Raw genomic sequence first — 20,760 nt, 5'->3', positions numbered from 1 at the left:
CCTGCAGAATCACAAAATGGAGATGGGGAGTCCCAAACTATGTTTGCCAAGTGAGCAGAGCAGAATCCTCTTTGACACACAGGGCCTACCTACCCACAGCAAAGTGACTGCAGCAAGTAGAGAACAAATTTCCACCTGCCTGGCTGCAGGGTAGTAAGCTGCAAGCATTTACGTTGCTCAGAGTGCTCAGGACATACAGACCAGATCCTGTAGCACAAAAGATCATGTGATTTTCACAAGATGTGAAGTGGCCAGGACATGCTGGAAGAGATCTGCTGCACTTTCGAGTATCAGGGCTTGATTTCTTACTCTGGTTTGTTTTCCTTCCTGTTGAAGGCCTCAGGCTGTGCTGGGGTTCCTGCTGCTGCCACGGTGGTGATTCAGACCCATGGTGTGGGCATGAGCTTGGGGAAGGGATGTCTGTGAGCCTTTGCCATGACTTCTTAGGGAGGGGACTGGGCATGTTCTGCTGCAGTCTGTTGTGGCTGTGTAGTCTGGAGCACAGGTAGGGCTTGCTACAAGCTGGGTGAGCTGGGCTGTGCATAGAGGGAGGAGAGGAAGGGATGCACTTCATGGTGTTGTCCTGAAACGGGCGGCCTCGAGGTCTCCTTGCAGGGAGAGGCATGTGGGTTTTAGCTGTACAAGCCTATCTCTGCAGGCTGTGCTGGGAGACGTTGGCAGCTATGATAACATGAGATGAATAATGCTTGGGAGAGGCTGTGGCGTGATGTTTGAGGGTAGACAAACTTCAAGGAGTGAAGAGAGGACATCATGCTTCCCACTGTACGATGAGCCTGTCTTTTAGCTGCACTTGATGACAGTGCTTGAGATCTCAGTCAAAGCTGAGGTGTCCTTCCAGATTCCAGGAAGAACAGCATATTTTCTCTCTGAGTTTGTTTGCTTTAGACTTTTCCTTTTTCCCTGTGTGCATAGGGAGGTCTGTGTCCAATTCATTCTGGTTTTGGTAGGGGAAAAATTCTTGAGAATCTTCCAGGAAAAAGAAAAATATGTGAGAAGGAAAATCTTCTGAATGTGGAGCAGGAGTGACATGAATTAATCCCAAATATGTGTGTCTGTTTGGTGTGTAGGTGGATGGTACTGAGAGCTAAGCCCTGATGCAACAATGGACAGTGGATCATGCCTGAGTCTGCATGTGCTGGCTTGAAAAAAAGCCAGAGCAGCTCCAGGCTGTCAGCACAGGCAGGGAGAGGGCTGAAATGCACCTACAGCTGGAGGGATTGTGAGCTGTGAGCATATGGTTAGAAGTGTGGTCAGAGATGCCTGAAGGGAATCACTAAAAGGGAAAATAACACCAGCGCTGTGTCCCTGTCACCCTCATCAGTGAGCATGAACACCCACCTGGGCTGAGCTCCTCGCCTGATAGACTCTGCAGAGTTTAGAGCAGATTGAAATGGTCTTTCCCTGCTGGGAGGCCCCTTGCTTGAGGCATTTTTACCAGCTAGACTAAACAAAGCAATCCCTGTATGTGTGTGGGCTGGTGCATTCCCCTGTCTCTGATTGCCAGGTCACATGGATGGTGGTCTATAAAAGAGTGAGCTCAGAGGGGCTGAGCTCCGTGTGCCCTGGCACTGAGCAGTTACCCATGACTCATGGCTCCTTGGGAGGGAGGAAGGCAGGTTCACTGGGAGCAAGAGCTTGTAGCTACTGGGGTGAAAATCCAGCCCGTTGTGGAAAGGCTTCCTAGCTGGAGTATGTGGGGAAGCCAGTTTTCTCACCCAAGTCCTCCATCCCACAGGAGGAAAAGCTGTGCCTCATCACCACAAGCTGTGCTCTGGAGCAGGGCACAGCAGTCAGAAGACAGGCTGCCTTCCACGGGGATGGTCGAAGTCAAGTCCTCCAGCTCTTCCTCATCAACCCACTCTGATAACTTCCTGAGGATTGGAAGCAGCCCACTGGAAGTGCCCAAATCCAGGTGAGATGGGATGGAGTAGGGCATTTCTCAGCAAAGTGAGTCTCTGGTAAAGGGACACCTGCAGGGCTGCACTGTGTGGCTGAGAGCCCTGGAGCACCTAGGTTTGTATCTGCAAACAGGCCTGGAGGCTGGTTCCTCTCTTGCCTGACCTTGTGTGAAACACTTGCCATTTAACACAGGAACTCCTGCCTTGCCCATTTAGAGGAGTGAGGAACTGTGCTGATAACATCTTAGATGTCTGTCCTGCCTGTCCTCAACACATGCCTCAACTCCAGGAGCCGTGGCATCCCTGCATCCTTCGTGCTTGGAGCTCACAGCACTTCCTCTGTCAAATGCAGCCCCAGGGGTTTGAAGGGGCTGTGCTGTGGGGGAGGAGGAAGCCTTGCACACCAAGCCAGCCTCGCTCTGCATCTGTCCTGTCCCCCTTTCCACCTCCTGACCTTCCTGACACCACAGGGTGGAAAACCTCTGGGTGCTGGTGGCAAGCAGAGGTAGAACCTGCTGGGAGCAAGCTGCCAGCACTGCCAGCACAAAGGATTGCACCCGGAAGGCTGTGTGTTCCTGCTGGGCAGCCAGGGAATGGGGACCCTGGACCAGAGCCTAATCTGATGCCATAACAAAGGCTATCCTGGCACCCTTCTGGAGCCTGATGCTGTGGTGGGGCACAGCAGAACAGTGAGTGAAGCTGAGAAAGAAAGAACAAAGCCTGTGGAGCAAACACCATGTGTTTAGGCCGACAGGGGATAAAGAGGCTCTGAGATAAGAGGTTGCTGTTAACAGCATCAAACATTTGTGTAGTCCCTGCAGGTATTCCAATGAGTCTTTTTTTTTCTAGTGATTCCCTTCTGAAACAGCCACCAGCCAAATTTTAGTACTCTCTCATCTCATGGAAAATAAAGTGACAAATAAGTAAAGCATTGAAAAATGTATGAGACTGTCTTACCAAGTTTCTTGGTTCCAGAGAAAAATGGCTGGCTGACAGTTTTCATAAATTATGTGAACTGTTCTCCCAGGGAAGGAGATCTATAGGACATTTTTGAGTTGTTGCTGGGACCCACCTCTGCACTCTCTGTAAGATGAAACAAATCTCCCAAGAAGAGGACAAAATTCAGGGGGAAATCAGCCTGTCTTGGGCGCTGCCATTTATTCATGATGTTAATGCCACAATTCCTGTGTGTTCTCTCATGCCATTCCCAAGACCTAAGAGGCTGTTCAGCACTGGGCTGGCAGTGAGCTTGCAGCAGTGCTGTGGAAGAAGCTGTTTATGGTGCTTCAGCCAGTTGCTGCTCCACAAGAGTGAAGAGGAGAGGCAGAGTAGGCAGAGCAGCACAGCAGGAAGGTGATGAGCACACCACACTGTCCTTAGGATTTGAGTCCCAGGGGTTCAGAGTTGGTAAAGCCAACAATTATCTTTCTTCTGGCTGTGTCTGGATGAGGTGTCCTCAGTTTTTGAATTGTTAGTGTCAGGTGTCCACAACCAGCACCCTCAGGGTTTGAGGCAGCAGGCAAGTGTGGTGGGGAAAAGATTAGAGAGCAGGTATGCATGTAGCAGATACATCTGCTGTAAACATTTCTTTCTGACCTTCATGGTGGTTTCTACCATGGCACTAAGCCCTTATAGCCCTTCAACACAGCAAAGTTGCACCAGTCCACCCTCAATCCCTGTTAACTCTTGTGAACAAGGCAGCATGAAGGGCTGGGCTGTAGGGGGAAAAAGTGCCCAAGGGGGTCTAGGGGATGGAAGGTGACCAAACACCATACACAGCCTGAAACCAAGAGGACAGGAGAGGGGAATCAGTTGTGAGGCCAAAGCAGTGCAGGCAGCTACACGAAAAGATGGTTAGTCTGCTGCACTCATGCTGGCTGGAGACTGTGTACACCTGGATGCTCTCCATCTTTAGAGTCACCTGGGTTTCCTCTGTTCCTTGCAGTGTTCAGGATGGAGGAGATAAGCCTGGAGACCCTGTAGGCAGTGGGTGGAATTGTCAAGGCAGCAGCTGAACTGAGGTTCCCTTTCAAACCAAGTCTTCTGTCATATTCATGCTTCTTTGCCTCCTTAGTCTATTGCCAGATTAGCCAGACCATGGGCTGTGCACTGCCTGCATTCTCTGGGCTGGCACTGGGAGCAGCTCTGCTAGCAAAGGGCTGGAGCAATGTCACACTTCAGCCTTGTCACGTGCTGGCATGGCTTGCACTTTTGGGGGCCTGATCATAGGAGGTTTTTGTCTCCAGAGGAAAAATTTACATAACTCCACTTGGCTTTGGTCTCCCTGCTTGGACTATGTTAGTCTGAATTTGTCTGGTGAGCTCCATGCAGGTACTGGATATCACAGTACCTTCAGCCACCATTTTCCATCCTGAAGGATTTTAGGTGAAGAAGAAGAATATCTGTGATGGAAGGAAGAGGTAAATTTTCTCCCTTCCCCCCCTGAAAAATGGTGGGACTAGGATGGAAAGGCTGGATCACAGAGGTTGATCATTATGCCAAAAAATACCTTTTATCTCTGCAACACTGCTGGCAGGTTAACACTTGAGGCTCTTAAGATGAAGAAACTACTGTACTTGACTTCCTAATCCTCTGGTTGTGTGGCCATAGCAACAAAACACTTAACCACTGCAGCAGCAGTTGAGGAAAAATGGTTCCTTGTAAAGTGCCAGCAGGCACCCTTCAGGTAGCCCATGTGTAGAGCCCAGCCTGTGTGCTGGGGGGAACAGGAAGTCAAGCTGGCAGAGAGGGACCTGGGAGGGGAGCTGTGGTGTCCTCAAGGAAAGTCACAAATGCCAAGACAGCTGGTGGGAGCCAAGCCCCTCTCCTGGCCAGGCCATGTCAGCAGTCTGCTGCCATCCTCTCTGCAGCCCATCTCCTGAGTCCCGCTCTCATCCAGAGGTCCTGGCTACACATAAATCCCAGGATGGTTCTTGTTAGGCAAAGCAATAGGAAGGCAAATTCCTGGCAGTCTTTCTAGCTTATCCCAATGTGCTGGGATGATCACATCTGCTGAGGCCAAACCATGCATGAGGGTACTGTGTAGATTATGGGCAGACTAAGACAAAGTGGTGCTTGTTCTACGAACTGGGAGCTCTGGGCATGGCAGAGAGTGCATTGACTCCAGCTCCTGGTGTCTGAGTGGGCAGCTGCTTGCAAACCATGTTCTCTCTTAGCCTCTGATGCTAATAGTCTGAGCATCCCATGACACTGCAGAAATACCCTGTATCTATGTCAGGGATTTGGTGAGTGCATGTAGCACTAATGGGGATTAGCAGCTGGATAATCTTTGGTTGAATGTGCTTTTCCTAAGTCAATTAAACAAAACCCAAAGTACTGTGATCTGAAGAGTTGAGATCTGCAGGAGTTAAATCATGGAGGATCTGCCTTGGTTGACAGCCACAGAGAACTCCCTCACTTAAAGAGCTGCAGGCAGCTCAGGTATGGGTCTGGAGGGAGTGCAGTGAGCACAGAGAGGGACAGGGGACAGAGAAGCTGCTGCCCCTTGGCTTTGGGTGTTTCTGGGTGGTGATCAGGCTGCATGTGCACCTTGTATCTTGCTCCCTACAGCTTATTCCTGGCTTGGAAGCTGGATCTGCAGTGTCACCTCTTGGGATAGCGACCACAGCAGGACAGGAATTGTTCACAGGAATCTTTTCTGGAATTATTGCACGACTTTGCTATAAAATGAGCTTTCTGGCTGGCACGTGAGTGTGCTGCTCTCCAAAATGGTTGTGCTCACAGAGGGCTGGCTGCTCAAGCACTGGGACACTAATGGAGCTGGTGGATAGCTGGCTGGGATTCAGCCAGAGCTCAGTACAGCTCCCTGCCAAGTGCTCTTTGCCAGTGCTTCCCACGCAAAGGTGGGAAGGGCTGCCCTTTACTCCAGGTTGCCACAATCTGCCTGTGCATACAGTACTTAATGCTTTGATTTGAGGCACAGAGTATATGCTGGCAAGTGAGCTGCTTCCCAGATAGTCCCAGGTGTGTAGAAATGTGGCAGGTGAGCGGGGGCAGCACAGGGCAGGATGAGAGCTGAGCTGCTGGACACCTGGCACTCATCTCAGTTACGTATTGGGAAAGGGAAGGATTCCTGACTGTTGCTCTGCCTCCACTATTGGCTCTTCTCTGGTAGGCGAGTGCCTGTGTGCTCTGAAATACTCTTTATCTTGTGCAGCATGTTGCATGGGAAGCACTGACCTAATTAAAAGGAACTGTTCCAGGCTGGGAGTTGCTAGTTTACGGGCTGCTAGAGGTCCTTCCTTGTGTGAAGGAACAGCTTGCAGCTCATCTCTGTTTTGCTAATCTAATTTTGTTAATCTTGTACTGTTGAGGGAGTTTCTTCCCACTCGTGGACCTGAAGAGGTGGGTGTGTGAAGTTCTCTTTCATTCTCTTTCTGTCTGCCATTAGATGTCTATGGCAGAGACAGTGACTTGGAAGCTTTCTGTATCTCATCTCCCTTAACCATGTCAGCTTTGCTGTAGTGGTCCAGCTGCTCCCCAAAACCCTCTACGCTGCCCTCATGGGTAGCCGACCTCTGGCATGGCTATGATGTGTCACAAACCTGTTGTTCTTACAGGCTTGAGAACTGGTCCTGGTGTCCCAACGTCCCCAGCTTCCTGTGGGGCCTGAAGCCCTTTCTGGGCCTCTGCAGAAAGACTTCACAAAGAGCCTTCAGGGGTAAAAATAACAGGGAGACACTCACACCTAGCATTGACTGGATTGCACTGGAATACAGTCACCCTAGAGATCTGGTCTTGGTCTCAAGGCAATCTCAGTTTTTAAGAAGCTCTGCTGCCCTTATACTGCAAAGTCAAGGTTTCCCTTGCCATGCCTTCCCTGCCTGTCTCTCGAGGCTGTTGAAGATGCTTGTTGGTTGTGACACTTCCCCAGGAGCCTCTCTTGAGAAGGCAGAGAGGATAGAGGGGGAGTCTGCCACGGTGTCTTAGCTTAGCTGGTTGGGCTCAGATATGTCAGCCAGGAGAGAGATGACCTGCGCTCATTACACAGTCAATCAGTTTATTCAATTAATTGACAAGTGTTTATTCTGCTACCTGGAGGCAAGACACAGAACGGGCTGCCTTGAACTCCCAGACTCCTGTGCTGTTTGGTTAGATGTAGCTTGACTAAGTTTGCACAGCTGCCTGACAGGGTCAGGGACCCCAGGAAGAGTTAGGGAGCCACTGGGAGTCAGTCTGGCAGGAGGTATATGATGCTTTTAGCAGCCTGTCCAAGAAAGGATTCAAGAGGTGACTTGCTCCACCTCCAAGAGCTGGTGTAAGATCAGTCTAATCTTAGCTAACAACCGTGGAAGGTGACCAGCAGCTGGAAGCTGAGCCCACACACCCAAACCATTTTCTGCTCACTTTCTTTAGCACAAGCTCATCTGGCCAGTGTGGTTGCCCAGATGCTGGGCAGAGGGACATTTTTAATGTCTCTGGGGCCCGGGATCCTGTCTTGTTCCATCACTTGCCCCATGTGCATAGTCTCCTCACTAGGCTCCTGATACAGCTCTCCCTTTGTGAGAACTGCAGAGCTCTGCTCAGTTCCCTTCACCTGGAGATCCTTCCATAGCCCAAGCCCTCCTCTGCCACTCAGAGTCTCCCTCTTCAAAGCCTTCTTTCTCCCTGGCCCCAAACCTATCCTCTGTTCAGCAGCTCATTACTTTTCTGGCAGAATCACATCCCCATCTACTTTCAGCCCAGGCCCATTGCCTGCAGACCTCATCACTGCCTTAGCTCGAACACTTGTCACTGCATGTGACACTGCTGTTCTTCCTGTCTGGCTGTGCTGTACTCTCAGGGAGGTGACATCCTTCTCCCTTTGCACTGAAGCAGTGCTCTTCTATCCTTCTCCCTGGCTTCCTGCACTGTTCCCATTGTGCTTCCACCATGGCACCATTCTCTGGGCCCAAATGCTCTGCCTGCTCTCCTTCATGCTAACTTCCTCAGCTTGATCTTCCAAAGGCAGTAAGAGGGGTCGGTGCCACTCAACAGCTACTGCCTATATCAATTCTTTGCATCCCAAGGAAGGTTACTCCTCTCTGATCTCCAGAAGGTCCTTCCTAAGGGGTCTGCAGTTCTGCTTTCAGTGAAGTGCCCTCGTTCTTACCTCAATGTTACATGCTCTAGGAAACACACCTCTTTGCAAGAAGGGCTCTCCCAGTGCTTAAACACTGGCAGCACCTCACTCCTCAGTTCATTGAGCAGCCAAAGAACTAGAGCTGTGCAAGGCAGGTGAAAATCTCCCATTTTCTGCTGTGATGCCCTCCCAGAGCCTGGACTTGCAGACGGTGGTGTCACCCCCAAACTGCAGCTGCAGGAAGGACGGTGATGTGATGGGAGGCTGACCTGCAAGGAGCTGCATGGCTTTCCCTTCTCCACTTGTGCAGCCAGCTCAGGACCTCATTTCAGACTTCTCAAGCTTGCCTGTATTCATCAGGCTGGTTAAATGGCAGGCTTGGAATTAGATGGAGATTGCAAACAGGTTTCCTGCTGTGCATCTCCCCCCACCCTTGTCTTCCAGTCTTGCTGAGGTCCTCCTTGCTGGGGGAGATCCTGTCTTTCTCACTGCTCTCCTGGTCTCTTGGGGAGCAGCTGCAGTGCGCCACTGCTATTCTTAGCTGTGAAGGCAGCGTGCAAGTACCTGGCCCAGCAGAGCTGGAGCTGGTGCACTGCTATCTGCCCAGCAGATCTCAGATAAATTATCCAGGAGATCTTGGTAGTGTGTAATTGAGTAGCTCTGCCACAGACTGTGCTTCCAGCTATGTACACTCTGCTGTGCAGCGGGGCACAGTAATTGCTTGCTCCCCAGAAGCCAATAGCTCTGGGTTTGTCTCAAGTGATTGTACCCTCTTCTCTGAGATTTTGGAGGGACTCCTCAGATTCACTTATCAGATTTCATGCTTCCTTCTTTCCTGGTGGGAGGCTGCATACATCAAGCAATGCCTATTTTTCCTGTCCTAATGATGTTTTGCCACCTGGTTTCTGATGCAGTCCATTCTTCTGACAAAGGAATGAAAAGATCTTCAGATGTTGGGAAAGGGGTGGGTGCCCTGGAGACATCTTGAGCAGCGACTGGCTCTGTTCAGATCTGGTGTTAATGCCTTGGGAATGATCTGTCTTCTAACAGCTGCTGGATCAAGGATCTCAGAGTCTTTATCAGCACTAACCAAGTCACAACCTTGATTCTCTGTCAGGCCTTGCTGCTGCCCTGGGATGTGCTAACAGCTACAACAAGCAACAGGAGGATGCCCCTGGTAGAGCATGGTGTCCACATCCGTGAGGGACTGGGGGCAGGAGGAGCTGTTGCATCTCACTAACGGTTTTGCCAGTTCTGCATGGCCATCTGCTTGTTGCTGCCTCTGTCCTGCACGGCTCCCAGTGCCTTCCTGCTGCTTTCTCAGCCCCAGCCGGCTTGTCTCTCCCCTCGCACTCAAAGGAAGGGCTTGTCCTGGGGCCCAGCCAGTGCTGCATGTGGCACCCTGGTGCCCGAGTGTCAGAGCTGCTGGCACAGGCACTGCTGGCAGCCAGCCCAGAGGGCCCCTGGCACCAGCACTAGCAAGAGGCATGTGGCTGAATGACCTGACTGATCGCGCCGTCTCCCTCTCTCTCTGCCCCAGATCGGCGGACCATTCTCTGCCCGGATCTTCCGTTTCCACAGACTTTGGCAGCTGGCAGATGGTGACAGGGTGTGGCAGTATTCGGGAGCAGGCAATCCTGAGTGCAGACGCCTCTCTCCCTTGCAGCTTCCCGGATGAGTCCCCTAGCACTTGCCTGTAAGTGTCTCAAACGCAGGATCTCTCTGGGTTTCTCGGCTGGCTGCGAGCGCTGGAACTTTATCGCCCTGGCATTTTCAAAGAAGCCTGGGAGCCCATAACAAGCTGTCCTGTCTTCTTTGCCTTGATGCTTTCCATCCAGAAATTGAGACCCTGAGCACTCTTTGCATTTGTTGAACTCAGAAAGAAACCAGCATTTTCTCTGTCTAATGACAGGGGGGCATTTTACTTTCTGTAGGAAGAGGCAGCTTTTCTCTCTTCTCTGAAGATGCTGAATTTGAGCATAATCAAGTATATTTGTGGATGCATGCTTGTCAGGACAGGACTGGTAACCTGGATCTTCTTGCTTTTGGATCTTGCTCATCTTCATCTCAGGTTAGATCCTTACTACAGTAAGAGAGGAGCTGTGCTTCTGTCACCCCAGCTTTTGCCTGGCCATGCACAGCATCATTTGCAGGTGCTGCATCTGGCCAGTGCAGAGCAGCAGAGACCTTGCATCTGGCTGTGTAAAATGGCTGGGAGGCAAATGTTCCTCCCCAAATAGAAAACCACCTCTGTGGAAGCTTGAGAGATGGGAGATGTGCTCTAATTGCTGTTAGAGGAGAACCTCAGCTTGTGCCTTCAGGCTGCAGACTCTCAATCAAGAAACTGAAATGGCAGCTCAGGGGCTGCTGCTAGCAAGCTGTGCTGCCACACGCTCGCGGTCCCTTACCGAGATCTGAGTATGTGCTCTGGAGGCAGAGGGCAAGTGACGTGACAACCAGTGTCTCCTGTGAGGCAGGCTAGCTGCCATGGCTTGCCTTCTCACGTGGCTGTGCACTGTGCTGCTGAGCAGGGCAGAGCAGCTGCCTGCAAGTTACGGTGAAGCTACCAGACCCATGAATTGGCAGATCAAGGAGTCACGAGAGATGCTGGACATGGCCTGGCTGGGATTTGCTCTCCTCATTTCATGAGGACAAGCTGAGCTGCTCCTGCAGTTGTTTGGAGTTGGGTGAGAGAGCAGAAGGGACTGAGGGATGGGTATCTGAATTAGTGACTGCTCTCCTGTGCCCTGAACCTGGCTGTGCTTGGTGGCTGCCGATCACCAGTGAGTTGTTGCTGCCCTTGGAGTTGGATCTAATGTCAGAATAGGGAATTCAGTGAGAGAAATGTGAACTGAAGCTGAGCTCTGAAGCTGCTGGTGCCAGGACCGTAGGCTCGTGCTGTTTGGAGTCCGGCTGCTTGGGACAGATGGGTTCAAAGGGAGGGGGACAGTGGTGGTGCTTCTCCCTGGGGTGTGCAGTCGGTGCTGGGCCCAGGCACTGTTTGGAAGGGATGTACAGACCCCCAAGGATGGTGTGTTGAGCTTGACCCAGGGCCTCCACTCTCTCTCCACTCTGCATCAACTCTCTTTGCTCAGGAACCCATTGTGGTTTTATCCTAGTTTTTCACAGCCCAGCACAGTGTGAGTTTTTGGAAAATAAAATTCCATTTAAGTTGCCACTTTACATCTCAGCTGGCAGCAGCTCGATGAAGGGACGCTTTTCACAGCCTACTTGTGCTTGTGTGGGGCTTGTCAGGGCTTACTTTGAGCTGGGGCTTTGACAGCCTCCTCTCAATCCTGCACCCCGAGCTGGAGGCGAGCGGGCAGGCTGTAGGAAGTGTCGAGGGGCAGAGCAGCATGGATTTGGCAGGGAAGTGGGACCTGCCTCCCTGCTTCGACTGCTCGGAGTGAAACGGTGCAGCCGGGCTTGGTGCTGGGCAGTCACCTGCCACTCGACCCTGTGCCTTGGAGTGTCTCACTCCATGAAAACATTCCTAAAAGCCTAAATACAAAGCTTGCCTGGTGAAGAGGTGCTAGAGCCAGAAGATGTGGGACCCAACTGCTGCACACCCTCGCTATCCCTGCACACGACATTTCAGATCACTGTACTCGGGTGCACGTAAGTCCTGCTTTCATGTAGCTTATTTTTAACGCTAGCAGGTATGCGAGTTCCACGTCCCAATTAGGTGGCCAAAAAAGCATCTTTTTAACGTGTTTAGATATGTTGCCTTTTTTTCCTTTGCCCTCTGGCTTCTCTTTATTACCAGACACTGTAAACAGCGGCCCAGTTGGCTGCCTTGGCATCGCTTGCTGTTTATAGGCCTCCCACCATATCCTCTTGCTGCTGTTTCCAGACCGAAGCTGTTGGCTGTGGGTGGTTAACACTTCCATTCAAATGAGCTGTGCCAATTTATAGCCAGCCCAGGCGCTGGAGAGATTAAAGAGAATATTTTATGAGGAAGGTTCGCGCTGCGCCCTTGGAGTGACCTCTGAGGAATGTCTTCTTCTCTCTGGGAACCACCCGCGTGTCGCAGCAAGGACGGTTTCAGGCTGGAGCGCTTGGAAGAGCTGCCTTTGAACCTTAGTCTTGCTTTCCCCTGCTCCCTCAGCTGAATTGTTGCTTCCCTTCCTCTCTCTTCCTCCCCGCCCCTAACCAGGTGTGTGGATGAGCTGGAGAGGAGAGCAGGTCCTGGGGGAAGCAATGCCCTACTCTGGCTTGCAGAGAGCAGCTGTGCCAGGGAGCAGAAGTAAACGCTGCTCAGCTCTCCCAGTCCCGTGGCTGGAGCACTCCTTGGGGCTTTTATCACCTTGTATGCCCCCTCTCATCACCCCCTTCCCCAAAGCTCTCTGTGCTCACACAAGTGCCAGAGGCTGGGGCCCGTGGGCAGGGGTGGTCGCAAATGGGTTGGAAGCAACTGTCCAGGCTCCATCTGGGAATGCTGGGTGAGGAGGGGAGGGAGCTGGTGTGGGGCTGACATCAGCCAGCACCCGCTTGGCATAAACAGCATTTTCTGTAGGAACCATGGCCTTGTGAGCACCATGGTGGTGGGAGAAACTGGGAGGGGGGAGTGAAGGAAGAGACCTGGGGAGAGCAGGAGGCTGGGGCTGTGAGGGGCTCCATGGGAGGGGGTTGGGTTGGACAAGGAAGCAGCAGCACCAGTTGCTGTAGTTGGAGCCTTTTGGGGCTCAAACTGCTCTGGCCCCTGGAGCCAGGGTTTTGCAGCAAGAGCCTCAGTTCCATTTCCAGCAGCTTGTTCCCCATCAGGAACTGGAGCTGGGTTAGGGAGAGGGGTGGCTGCAGTCCCTGATCTCCCCCTTCTCTCTCCTAGGCTGGTGTCGCCGAGCGACCGCGAGTCCCGGCTGGAAGAAGTGCGTTCTGCCTTTCTGGCCAGCTACAGCCGGACCATCGGCCTGAAGGCCGTGCCCCCCAGCCCCTCGGGGGCCATCGGCGGCCTCCTCGAGCAATTCGTGCGGGGCGTGGGACTGAGAGGCAGCAGCACGCTCTGAGTTCCTGGACAGAACGTTCCCCAACCGCTGGCTGGAGAACCGGGGCTGGAGAACCGGGGCTGGCGTGTCCCTACAGCCAAGCAGCCGTGGGACCTTCCTCCCGGTGCGGGCACCTGCAGCCCCCAGCACCCGCTGCCGCCCGCCCCTGCCCGGGGCTTGGGGCGCGCGGGGGGCTCCGGCAAGTCTCTGCAGTAAAGGCACCCGAGCTGAGCCCTCTCCTGCCTCCTGTCTGGGCTGCGGGCGGGGGGGCGGCCGGGGGGTGGCGGCGGGAGCGGCTCCGCCGGGGGCGCCGCTCGCTATAAATAGCCCGGACCGCGCTCCGGGAGCGGCGGCACCGAAATAGCACCGAGCCGGGACCAGGAGGGAGCCCCGGCGGGGCGGGAGTCGGGGCTGAGCCCCCGCCGCAGCGGGCTGGGACGCGGAGCTGAGCCCGCAGCCCCGGTCGGGAGGTCCCGGTGCGGCTGACCCCGCCGCTCCGTGCTGGTCCCCGGGGCCGAGCCGTCGGGGGCCGGGCCGGTCCCCAGAGCCCTCCCCCTTCCCGGGTGCCCGGGGCGGTGCTGCCGGCGGGGCCGCCGCCTCGTGCAGTGCCCGGTGCCGTGCCCGTACCCGGTGCCGTGCCGAGCCGTGCCCGCCCCCGGGCGCGCCCGCCGAGGAGGCGGCGCGGAGCAGCGGCGGCGCCCGGGTGGGGATGGCGTCTCCGGGAGCGTTGGAGCCGGCGGCCGGCAGCGTGCCGGGCACCAAGGTGGAGCTCACCGTGTCCTGCCGGTGAGCCGGGAGCGGGGCGGGGGACCGGCGGCTGGGCACGGGGTGGGTGCGAAAGGCGCAGGGTGCGCCGCGGGGTGCCGGTGTCCCGCAGCACCCGCTGCCCGCAAAGCAGCCCCGTGCCTCGGGTGAGGGGTTGGCTGCGGGTCCCCCTCGCTGCCCGGGCACAGCTCTGTGCCGCGGCGCCTGCCCGACGCCCCTCTGCCCCCGGGGAGAGGTCCCGTCCCCTCTGCGGGGTCCCAAGGGATGCTGGCACCGGGCACGGCTGCTTGGAGGGACCCGCTGCCCACACCCGTGGGACAGCCCCGCTCGGCATGGCGCTGGAGGGGCTCAAGGTGATGCTGGGGGGTGCAGGGTGATGCTGGAGGAACTCAGGATGGTTGTGGGCGCAGGGTGATGCTGGCGGGGTGCAGGGTGACAGTGGTGGGGCTCAGGATGCTGGTGGTGGCTGCAGGCAGCTTTCCCGGCTCTGCCTGGCTATGTGAGAACCGTGAGAGGCAGCAGGGGCAGAAGCAGGTCAGCGTTGGCCCATGGTGAGAAGGGGGGCTGCAGGAGAGGTGCTTCTTGGTGCCTCCAGCTCCTGGTGAGTCTGTGGGGCAAGCAGCGGCTGCCGAGCTGATCTGTGGGTGGCTAAATATAGCCCAGCAGAGGCACCACTGCCCTCGCTGCCTGCAGCCGGAGGGTCCTGCCCGCAGGGACTAGCAGCAGCCTCCTGGGCAGTGGCATCCCCCTTGCGTGAGGGGTCAGGGAAGGCCGGCAGCCAGCCCTGCGAAATCCCCTGCCCAGATGGGCAGTTCTGGTGTGTCCCCAAGCCCTGCAAACTCTGGTCTGGGCCAGGAGCTGTCGTGCCCCCTCTCTGCAGCTGAATGCCTGCCCTCCCTGCCAGCCCCTCTGGGCAGAGGGACTAGGGGCCATGTGGCCTGGCAGCTCTGGGCAGGGGCTGGGGTTTGCTCCTGGAGACAGCTCAGGGCAGGAGAAGGCTTCAGCTTCATGGCTTCCCAAGGGCTCAGCCCCATCCAGCGCTGCTGGGGTAGCCCTGGGTGTCTTTCTCCTGTACCCCTGTCCCTGCACGCTGGGGCCAGGAGAGCTGGCTGAGCCCCACAGCCTCTGGCTGTGCCCCAGCCCACCCTGTGCAGCTTCCCTGGGGGTGCAGGAAGGATCCCTGCAGAGCTGGTCACAACCCCCAGCACTTCCTGGTGTCACACTGAGTGAAGGATGATGATCAATCATGATCAATTGCACTGCTGGCAGCTGTGTCAGGGGCACAGAGCTGGTCCCCTCTGGCTGCCCAGCCCTTGATCTGAGTGTCTCTTTTTTTCTCATTCCTTGCCCCACAATTAGCCATGCTGCTGGGGTGCAGCGGGCACTCAGCTGGCACCAGCAGCAGGAAGGAAGGTTTCATCCTGTAAATGGGTTCCCTGTCACATTTAATCATCATCAGTGCTGAAGACGCTGCTCCCCGCTCGCCCCGCAGTCCTGCCAAACCCTCGGTGGGAGCCACCACAACCCCCAGGGTGCTGGGGCTCTCAGCCTCAGATGCTGGCATGGTCTTCTGGCATGATGGGGGGCACATGGGGACTCAGTAGGGGCAGTGGGTGGCACCCAAGGTGACTCACACCTGGCTCCATCCCCCCAGGAACCTGCTGGACATGGACACCTTTTCCAAGTCTGACCCAGGTGGGTGGCAGGGCTGGGCAGGGGGCACAGCACGGGCACAGCGCGGGCATGGCACGGCAGCCCAGCTCTGCTCCTCTCCCCACAGTGGTGGTCCTCTTCGTGCAGAGCTCAGGGAGCAGCGAGTGGAAGGAGGTGAGCGTGGTTCCTCTCAGCAGGTCCCTGGGGATGCTCCCAGCCCTGTGCCAGGGTTGCTGCTGCTCCCAGTGCCTGTGCTCCTCCTGCCTAATCCCCGTCTGGGTTAAATGGGCCCATATGGCCATGCACATCCATGCTAGTGATCTGGTCCTGCCAACAGCATTAATCCCCCCACTGGGATTAGCACCAAGGGGAGGGCTCCCGGGGTGGGGGGGCTGCTCACACCCCAATCTCCGCAGTTTGGGCGCACCGAGGTGATTGACAACACCCTGAACCCCGACTTCGTCCGCAAGTTCGTCCTCGACTACTATTTTGAGGAGAAGCAAAACCTCCGCTTCGATGTGTGAGTGGGGAGGCTGGGGAGGGGCTCAGCAGCAGCTTGGGGTGGAACAAAGCACCGAGTCAGTAATAAATAGCCATAATAAATAAGGATAATAAATAAGGATAATAAATAAGGATACAGCTGTGAAAAGCACAACGGGTGGGGGAAGCAGGGCTGCCTCCTGGGGCTCAGAGCTCTGCTCTCCTATCACCAGCTACAACGTGGACTCCAAGAGCTGCTCCATTTTAAAGCAGGTGAGCACAACCTGTGCCAGGGGTCACACGGTGATGCCCAGGTGTGACACTGTAGTGGGGCACCCCGAGGCTGTGCCTGGTGCAGGTGCTGTCAAGGGGGGACAAGTGGCCCTGGCCTCAGGGGTCTCTAACCCTCTCTCCATCTCTCTGTGCACCATGGGGACTGACAGAAGGTAGGTGCTCACCACACACCAGCCCCTTCTCTGCCCTGGGACCCTGGCCCATGGGTGTGCCTGGTGGGGCAGGGTGCAGGATGGGGCCAGGATGCATTGCAGAGGTGGCTTGGGGAGTGCAGGATGGGTGTAGGGTGGACTGAGGGGTGCAGGATATGTTCAGGGTACATGGCGTGGCTCTGGAGAGATGGGTCCAGGACAAGTGGGGCAGCTCGGGCAGTGGGGGGAGCAGGGCTGTGGAATGGCCCTCGGGGCACAGGATGGGTCCAAAGCACATGGATTGGGCACCTGGCATGGTCCTGGGGGTGCAGGATGGTTCCTGGGCAAGGGGGTGGCTCTTGGGGCACAGGGTGTGGTCCAGGGCACTTGGCATGGCCCTGGGGCAGGGTGGGAGCAGGTCTGGTGGGCAAACTGGGAAGGTGAGGGGTGGATGTGGATGGTAGGGAGCTGTGGCAGGAGCCCCTGGGATCTCACAGCACTGTGCTCGGGATGCAGGATTTCCTGGGACAGGCATTTGTGGCGCTGGGGGAGGTGATCGGCTCCCAGCGGGGCCGCCTGGAGAGACCCCTCACGTGAGTCACTGCCCATGGCAGGGCGAGGGGGGGGGTCTCACACTGTGTCCCCACACCCACCCCACGGGACCCCTCTCTGCACGTCCCCTGAGAGTGCCAGCTGTGGGGCATGAGCCCCAGCCCTGACCCCTCCTCCTGCCCCTGTCCTGTCCCCTTGTCCCCAAGCTAAGCTGGCACCTCCGGTCCCAGGGGTGTCCCAGGGAAGCGGTGTGGGACCATCCTGCTGCTGGCCGAGGAGCTGAGCAACTGCCGGGTGAGGGCCTGTGTCCCAGCACTGGCGAGGTGGGGGCTGCACAGCCCCCTCAGCACGGGCAGCTGGTGGGGCCAGGGGCGAGGAAGCGGCCAGCAATGATGGTCCCTGTCCCCAGGACATCGTCACAATGCAGCTGTGCGCCAACAAGCTGGACAAGAAGGACTTCTTCGGAAAATCCGACCCCTTCCTCGTCTTCTACCGCAGCAACGAGGACGGCACGTGAGTGCAGGGGCCTGCTGGGGTGGGCAGGGTGCCGGCGTGGCCGTACAGTGCGCCCCGACCCTGCCCTCTCCCCACAGCTTCACCATCTGCCACAAGACGGAGGTGGTGAAGAACACGCTCAACCCGGTGTGGCAGCCCTTCACCATCCCCGTGCGCGCCCTCTGCAACGGCGACTACGACCGGTACGGGGACAGGGACTGGCAGAGTGGTGACAGGGGTGGCCATGGGGCCAGAACATCTCCTTCATGGTGTGGCCTCGCAGCAGCAGGCAGCTCAGAAATGGATCCTACTGGGTTTTTTTGTTTTTTTTTTTTTTCCCTCTTTTGCAACCCAAATTACATAAAGGCATCCCCCTCCTTGCAAGGGCCCCTGCCGTGACCCAAATTTCCCACTTCCCTCCCGGCAGAGATGCAGGGCAGCTCTGCCAGCAGCTGGCTGCGGGGTGGGCTGCAGGATGGGCTGCTGGGGGGGTGTCCCCAAACCAGGGGGGCCAGAGGTGGCCATGCCCGCAGGCCAGCAGCTCACCCTCTGCCCACCTTTGCTTTCAGGACGGTGAAGATAGATGTGTACGACTGGGACCGGGATGGGAGGTGAGGCTGTGTCCATGGGGTGGCAGGGGACATCAGGGTGCTGCCACTGCTTCCTGGGGTGCCTCTCACTGGGGTGCCTGGCCCCCGGGCCCCTTCCACAGCCACGACTTCATTGGGGAGTTTGCCACCAGCTACCGGGAGCTCTCCAGAGCACAGAGCCAGTTCACGGTGTACGAGGTAGGGCCAGGGGCTGGGGAGGGGTGGCAAGGAGCACTCCACACTAGGCCCAACCTCTCCCTGTGCCTGCAGGTGCTGAACCCCAGGAAGAAGTGCAAGAAGAAGAAGTACGTGAACTCTGGCACTGTGAGTGGGCTGAGGTGCTCCTGGGGGTCCTGCTTTTAGGGGGCTGGGTCTGATGCCCCTGCTGTGCCTGACAGGGGGGTGAGGGTCTGGGTCTGACCCCCCATGCCTGCAGGTGACATTGCTCTCCTTCTCCGTCGAGTCCGAATTCACATTTGTTGACTACATCCGAGGCGGGTGAGTGGGGGGCCGAGTGCCCCCCGGCTCCCTGAGACCCCCCCGCCATGGGCGAGGGTCTTGGGGCCAGGACGGTGGTGTTGGTGCAGGTGCAGCCTGGGGGCCGACAAGGGGCGGTGGGGCTGGGGAGGTGGTACAGGAAAGTGGTCCTGGGCTGTGGGGTGCTTGCTGGGGAAGGGGGGGACCTGATGGTCCCAAAGGAGGGGACACACATGATGCTGTGGGGCTAGAAGACAGCGTCCCTGCGCCGTGGGGCCAGGAGCCTCCCTCGCTCTCCCCCCCCCCCTCCAAGGACGCAGCTGAATTTCACCGTCGCCATCGACTTCACGGCCTCCAATGGTGAGCGCAGCCGGGGCGGGGGTCCCGGCGTGGCCGTGGGGCGGTGCCGACGGGTGCTGTGCCGCAGGGATGCCATCGCAGCCCACCTCGCTGCACTACGCCAGCCCCTACCAGCTGAGCGCCTACGCCCTGGCGCTGAAGGCGGTGGGGGAGATCATCCAGGACTACGACAGTGACAAGCTCTTCCCTGCCTACGGCTTCGGCGCCAAACTCCCACCTGACGGCAAGATCTCCCACCAGTTCCCTCTGGTGCGCCCTGGGGTGGGAATACTAGGGCAGGAGTGCCCACAAAATCCCACAGCTGAGGGGGCACACTGGGAGCTGTGCTTCCCCTCTGAGCGCCTGTCCCCATCCCCAGAACAACAACGTGGACAACCCCAGCTGTGCCGGTATCGAGGGCGTGCTGGAGTGCTACCTCCAGAGCCTGCGCACCGTCCAGCTCTATGGTCCCACCAACTTCGCCCCCGTCATCAACCAGGTGGCTGGGTGAGCACCTGGGGGCTCTGTCCCCTTCGCTGTCCCCAAATGCCACCGGTCGCACAGCAGGGTGGGCTGCCCCACACTGGTGGGGGCTGCTGGAGGGACCCCATCCCTTCTCCCCACAGGGCGGCTGCCCAGGTGACCGATGGCTCGCAGTACCACGTCCTCCTCATCATCACTGACGGCGTCATCTCTGACATGCTGCAGACCAAGGAAGCCATCGTCACCGTGAGTGCACCCTCCTTGCCATCAGTTCAGCCCCTACTGGCTGCTGCCCCAGCTGCCACCCTGCCTCTATTCCACAGGCTTCCTCCTTGCCCATGTCCATCATCATTGTGGGAGTGGGTCCAGCTGAGTTTGAGGGTGAGTTGGGGCTTGGGGACAGCAGGAAAGGGGGATGGAAACACTGTCCCTTTCTATGGGACACTAAAGGCATGCTGGAGGGAGGGATGGCGTTTCTGTCCCTGGTGGCTACCCCACCAAAGCTCAGTGACACCAGCTGTCACCCCCCAGCCATGGAGGAGCTGGACGGTGACGATGTACGTGTATCTTCCCGGGGACGCTGTGCTGAGAGGGACATCGTACAGGTAACACTGGGGTCGAGCCCAGTCCCACCATGGGTGAGAAAATGCTCAGCCACTTGCTGACTCCTGCAGCCGCAGGGTTGTTTCCAACCGGGCTGCAACCTTCTTTTCCCTCGAAGTTTGTGCCATTTCGGGATTATGTGGACGACTCGGGAAACCAGGTGCTGAGCATGGCCCGTCTGGCCAAGGACGTGCTTGCCGAGATCCCCGAGCAGCTGCTCTCCTACATGAAGACCCGCGACATCAAGCCTCGCCGGGCAGACCCCCAGTAGCTCCTCCGTGGGTCGTGGGGCTGACTGGTGGGCAAGGACTTGTGTCACTGTCCTTCTGCTGGTGGCCAGGGCTTGGCCATGGAGAAGTGTCCCCTTCAAGGGTGATAAGGAGCTGCTGTGGCTGGTGAACGGGGCTGGGACCCTACTCTCCTGGGAGCAAGACCACGGGGCTGGAAGCGCCCAGCAATGCCTGGCACAGCGGGACTGGCTCAGACCGCGCTGTCCCTCACCGTGGGGCACAGGCTGTTGGGGGGTCACGGTGTGTCCCCCCGGGACGGCAGCCCAGCTCCCTTCACCCGAGAGGAGGCTGGCTGGGGGCTGGGCGCATGCTGGGGGTCCCAGCCCCGCTAGCTCCTTGGGGCAGGGGGGCTTCACCCAACTCCTGCCTGTGCCACGCTCCTGCCTGCACCCCGCGCCCGCCTCCAGCCCGGCTGCTGCCCGCAGCGGGGCTCGGCCCCACGGCCGCGGGATCCCACAGGGCTGAGCCCCACCGCAGGGGGGTGCGGGGGGCGGCTCGGCGGGGCCTGTACCGCGTTACCGACTGTAAATAAACCGCTGTGACCGGGCCTGCCGCTGCGTGGGGCCGCGGGGACCGGATGGGCCGGGGCGGGGCTCCCGGGCGGTGCCTGTGATTCGGAGCG

The 20,760-nt window shown here is 57.3% G+C and overlaps 2 protein-coding genes across 4 annotated transcripts in view; both read left to right on the top strand.

Annotated features, from left to right (window-relative positions):
• Positions 1–13,217, top strand: part of MTMR14 (myotubularin related protein 14) — a 31,403-nt gene extending 18,186 nt beyond the window's left edge. The window contains exons 17-19 of one of the 2 annotated variants that reach the window (XM_051627960.1): positions 1,757–1,933; positions 9,542–9,697; positions 12,830–13,217. In XM_051627960.1, the coding sequence (XP_051483920.1) occupies positions 1,757–1,933; positions 9,542–9,697; positions 12,830–13,007 (511 nt within the window). In that variant the 3' untranslated portion in view covers positions 13,008–13,217. The remainder of the gene's footprint in view (positions 1–1,756; positions 1,934–9,541; positions 9,698–12,829) is intronic. The other variant, XM_051627961.1, reaches the window with a different exon arrangement.
• A 457-nt stretch (positions 13,218–13,674) lies between these two features.
• Positions 13,675–20,539, top strand: CPNE9 (copine family member 9). 2 transcript variants are annotated; one of them, XM_051627963.1, is made up of 20 exons: positions 13,675–13,772; positions 15,406–15,446; positions 15,532–15,578; positions 15,821–15,924; positions 16,118–16,157; positions 16,826–16,902; positions 17,092–17,155; positions 17,271–17,374; positions 17,455–17,559; positions 17,926–17,967; positions 18,069–18,144; positions 18,217–18,270; positions 18,383–18,444; positions 18,737–18,783; positions 18,851–19,032; positions 19,142–19,269; positions 19,389–19,491; positions 19,569–19,626; positions 19,777–19,850; positions 19,967–20,539. In XM_051627963.1, exons 1-20 carry the CDS (start codon positions 13,696–13,698, stop codon positions 20,117–20,119), a joined length of 1,638 nt encoding a protein of 545 aa, XP_051483923.1. In that variant the 5' UTR covers positions 13,675–13,695; the 3' UTR covers positions 20,120–20,539. The 2 variants fall into 2 exon arrangements, with proteins under 2 accessions (XP_051483923.1, XP_051483924.1); XM_051627964.1 differs by having other exon boundaries at positions 19,763–19,850; positions 19,967–20,093.
• The last annotated feature ends 221 nt before the right edge of the window (positions 20,540–20,760 follow it).

The sequence above is a fragment of the Apus apus genome, chromosome 9, assembly GCF_020740795.1.
Source record: "Apus apus isolate bApuApu2 chromosome 9, bApuApu2.pri.cur, whole genome shotgun sequence".
In the NCBI taxonomy this organism is placed as follows: Eukaryota; Metazoa; Chordata; class Aves; order Apodiformes; family Apodidae; genus Apus; species Apus apus.
Note: the sequence above shows the minus strand (reverse complement) of the source record. Positions and strands in the feature narration are given on the sequence as shown.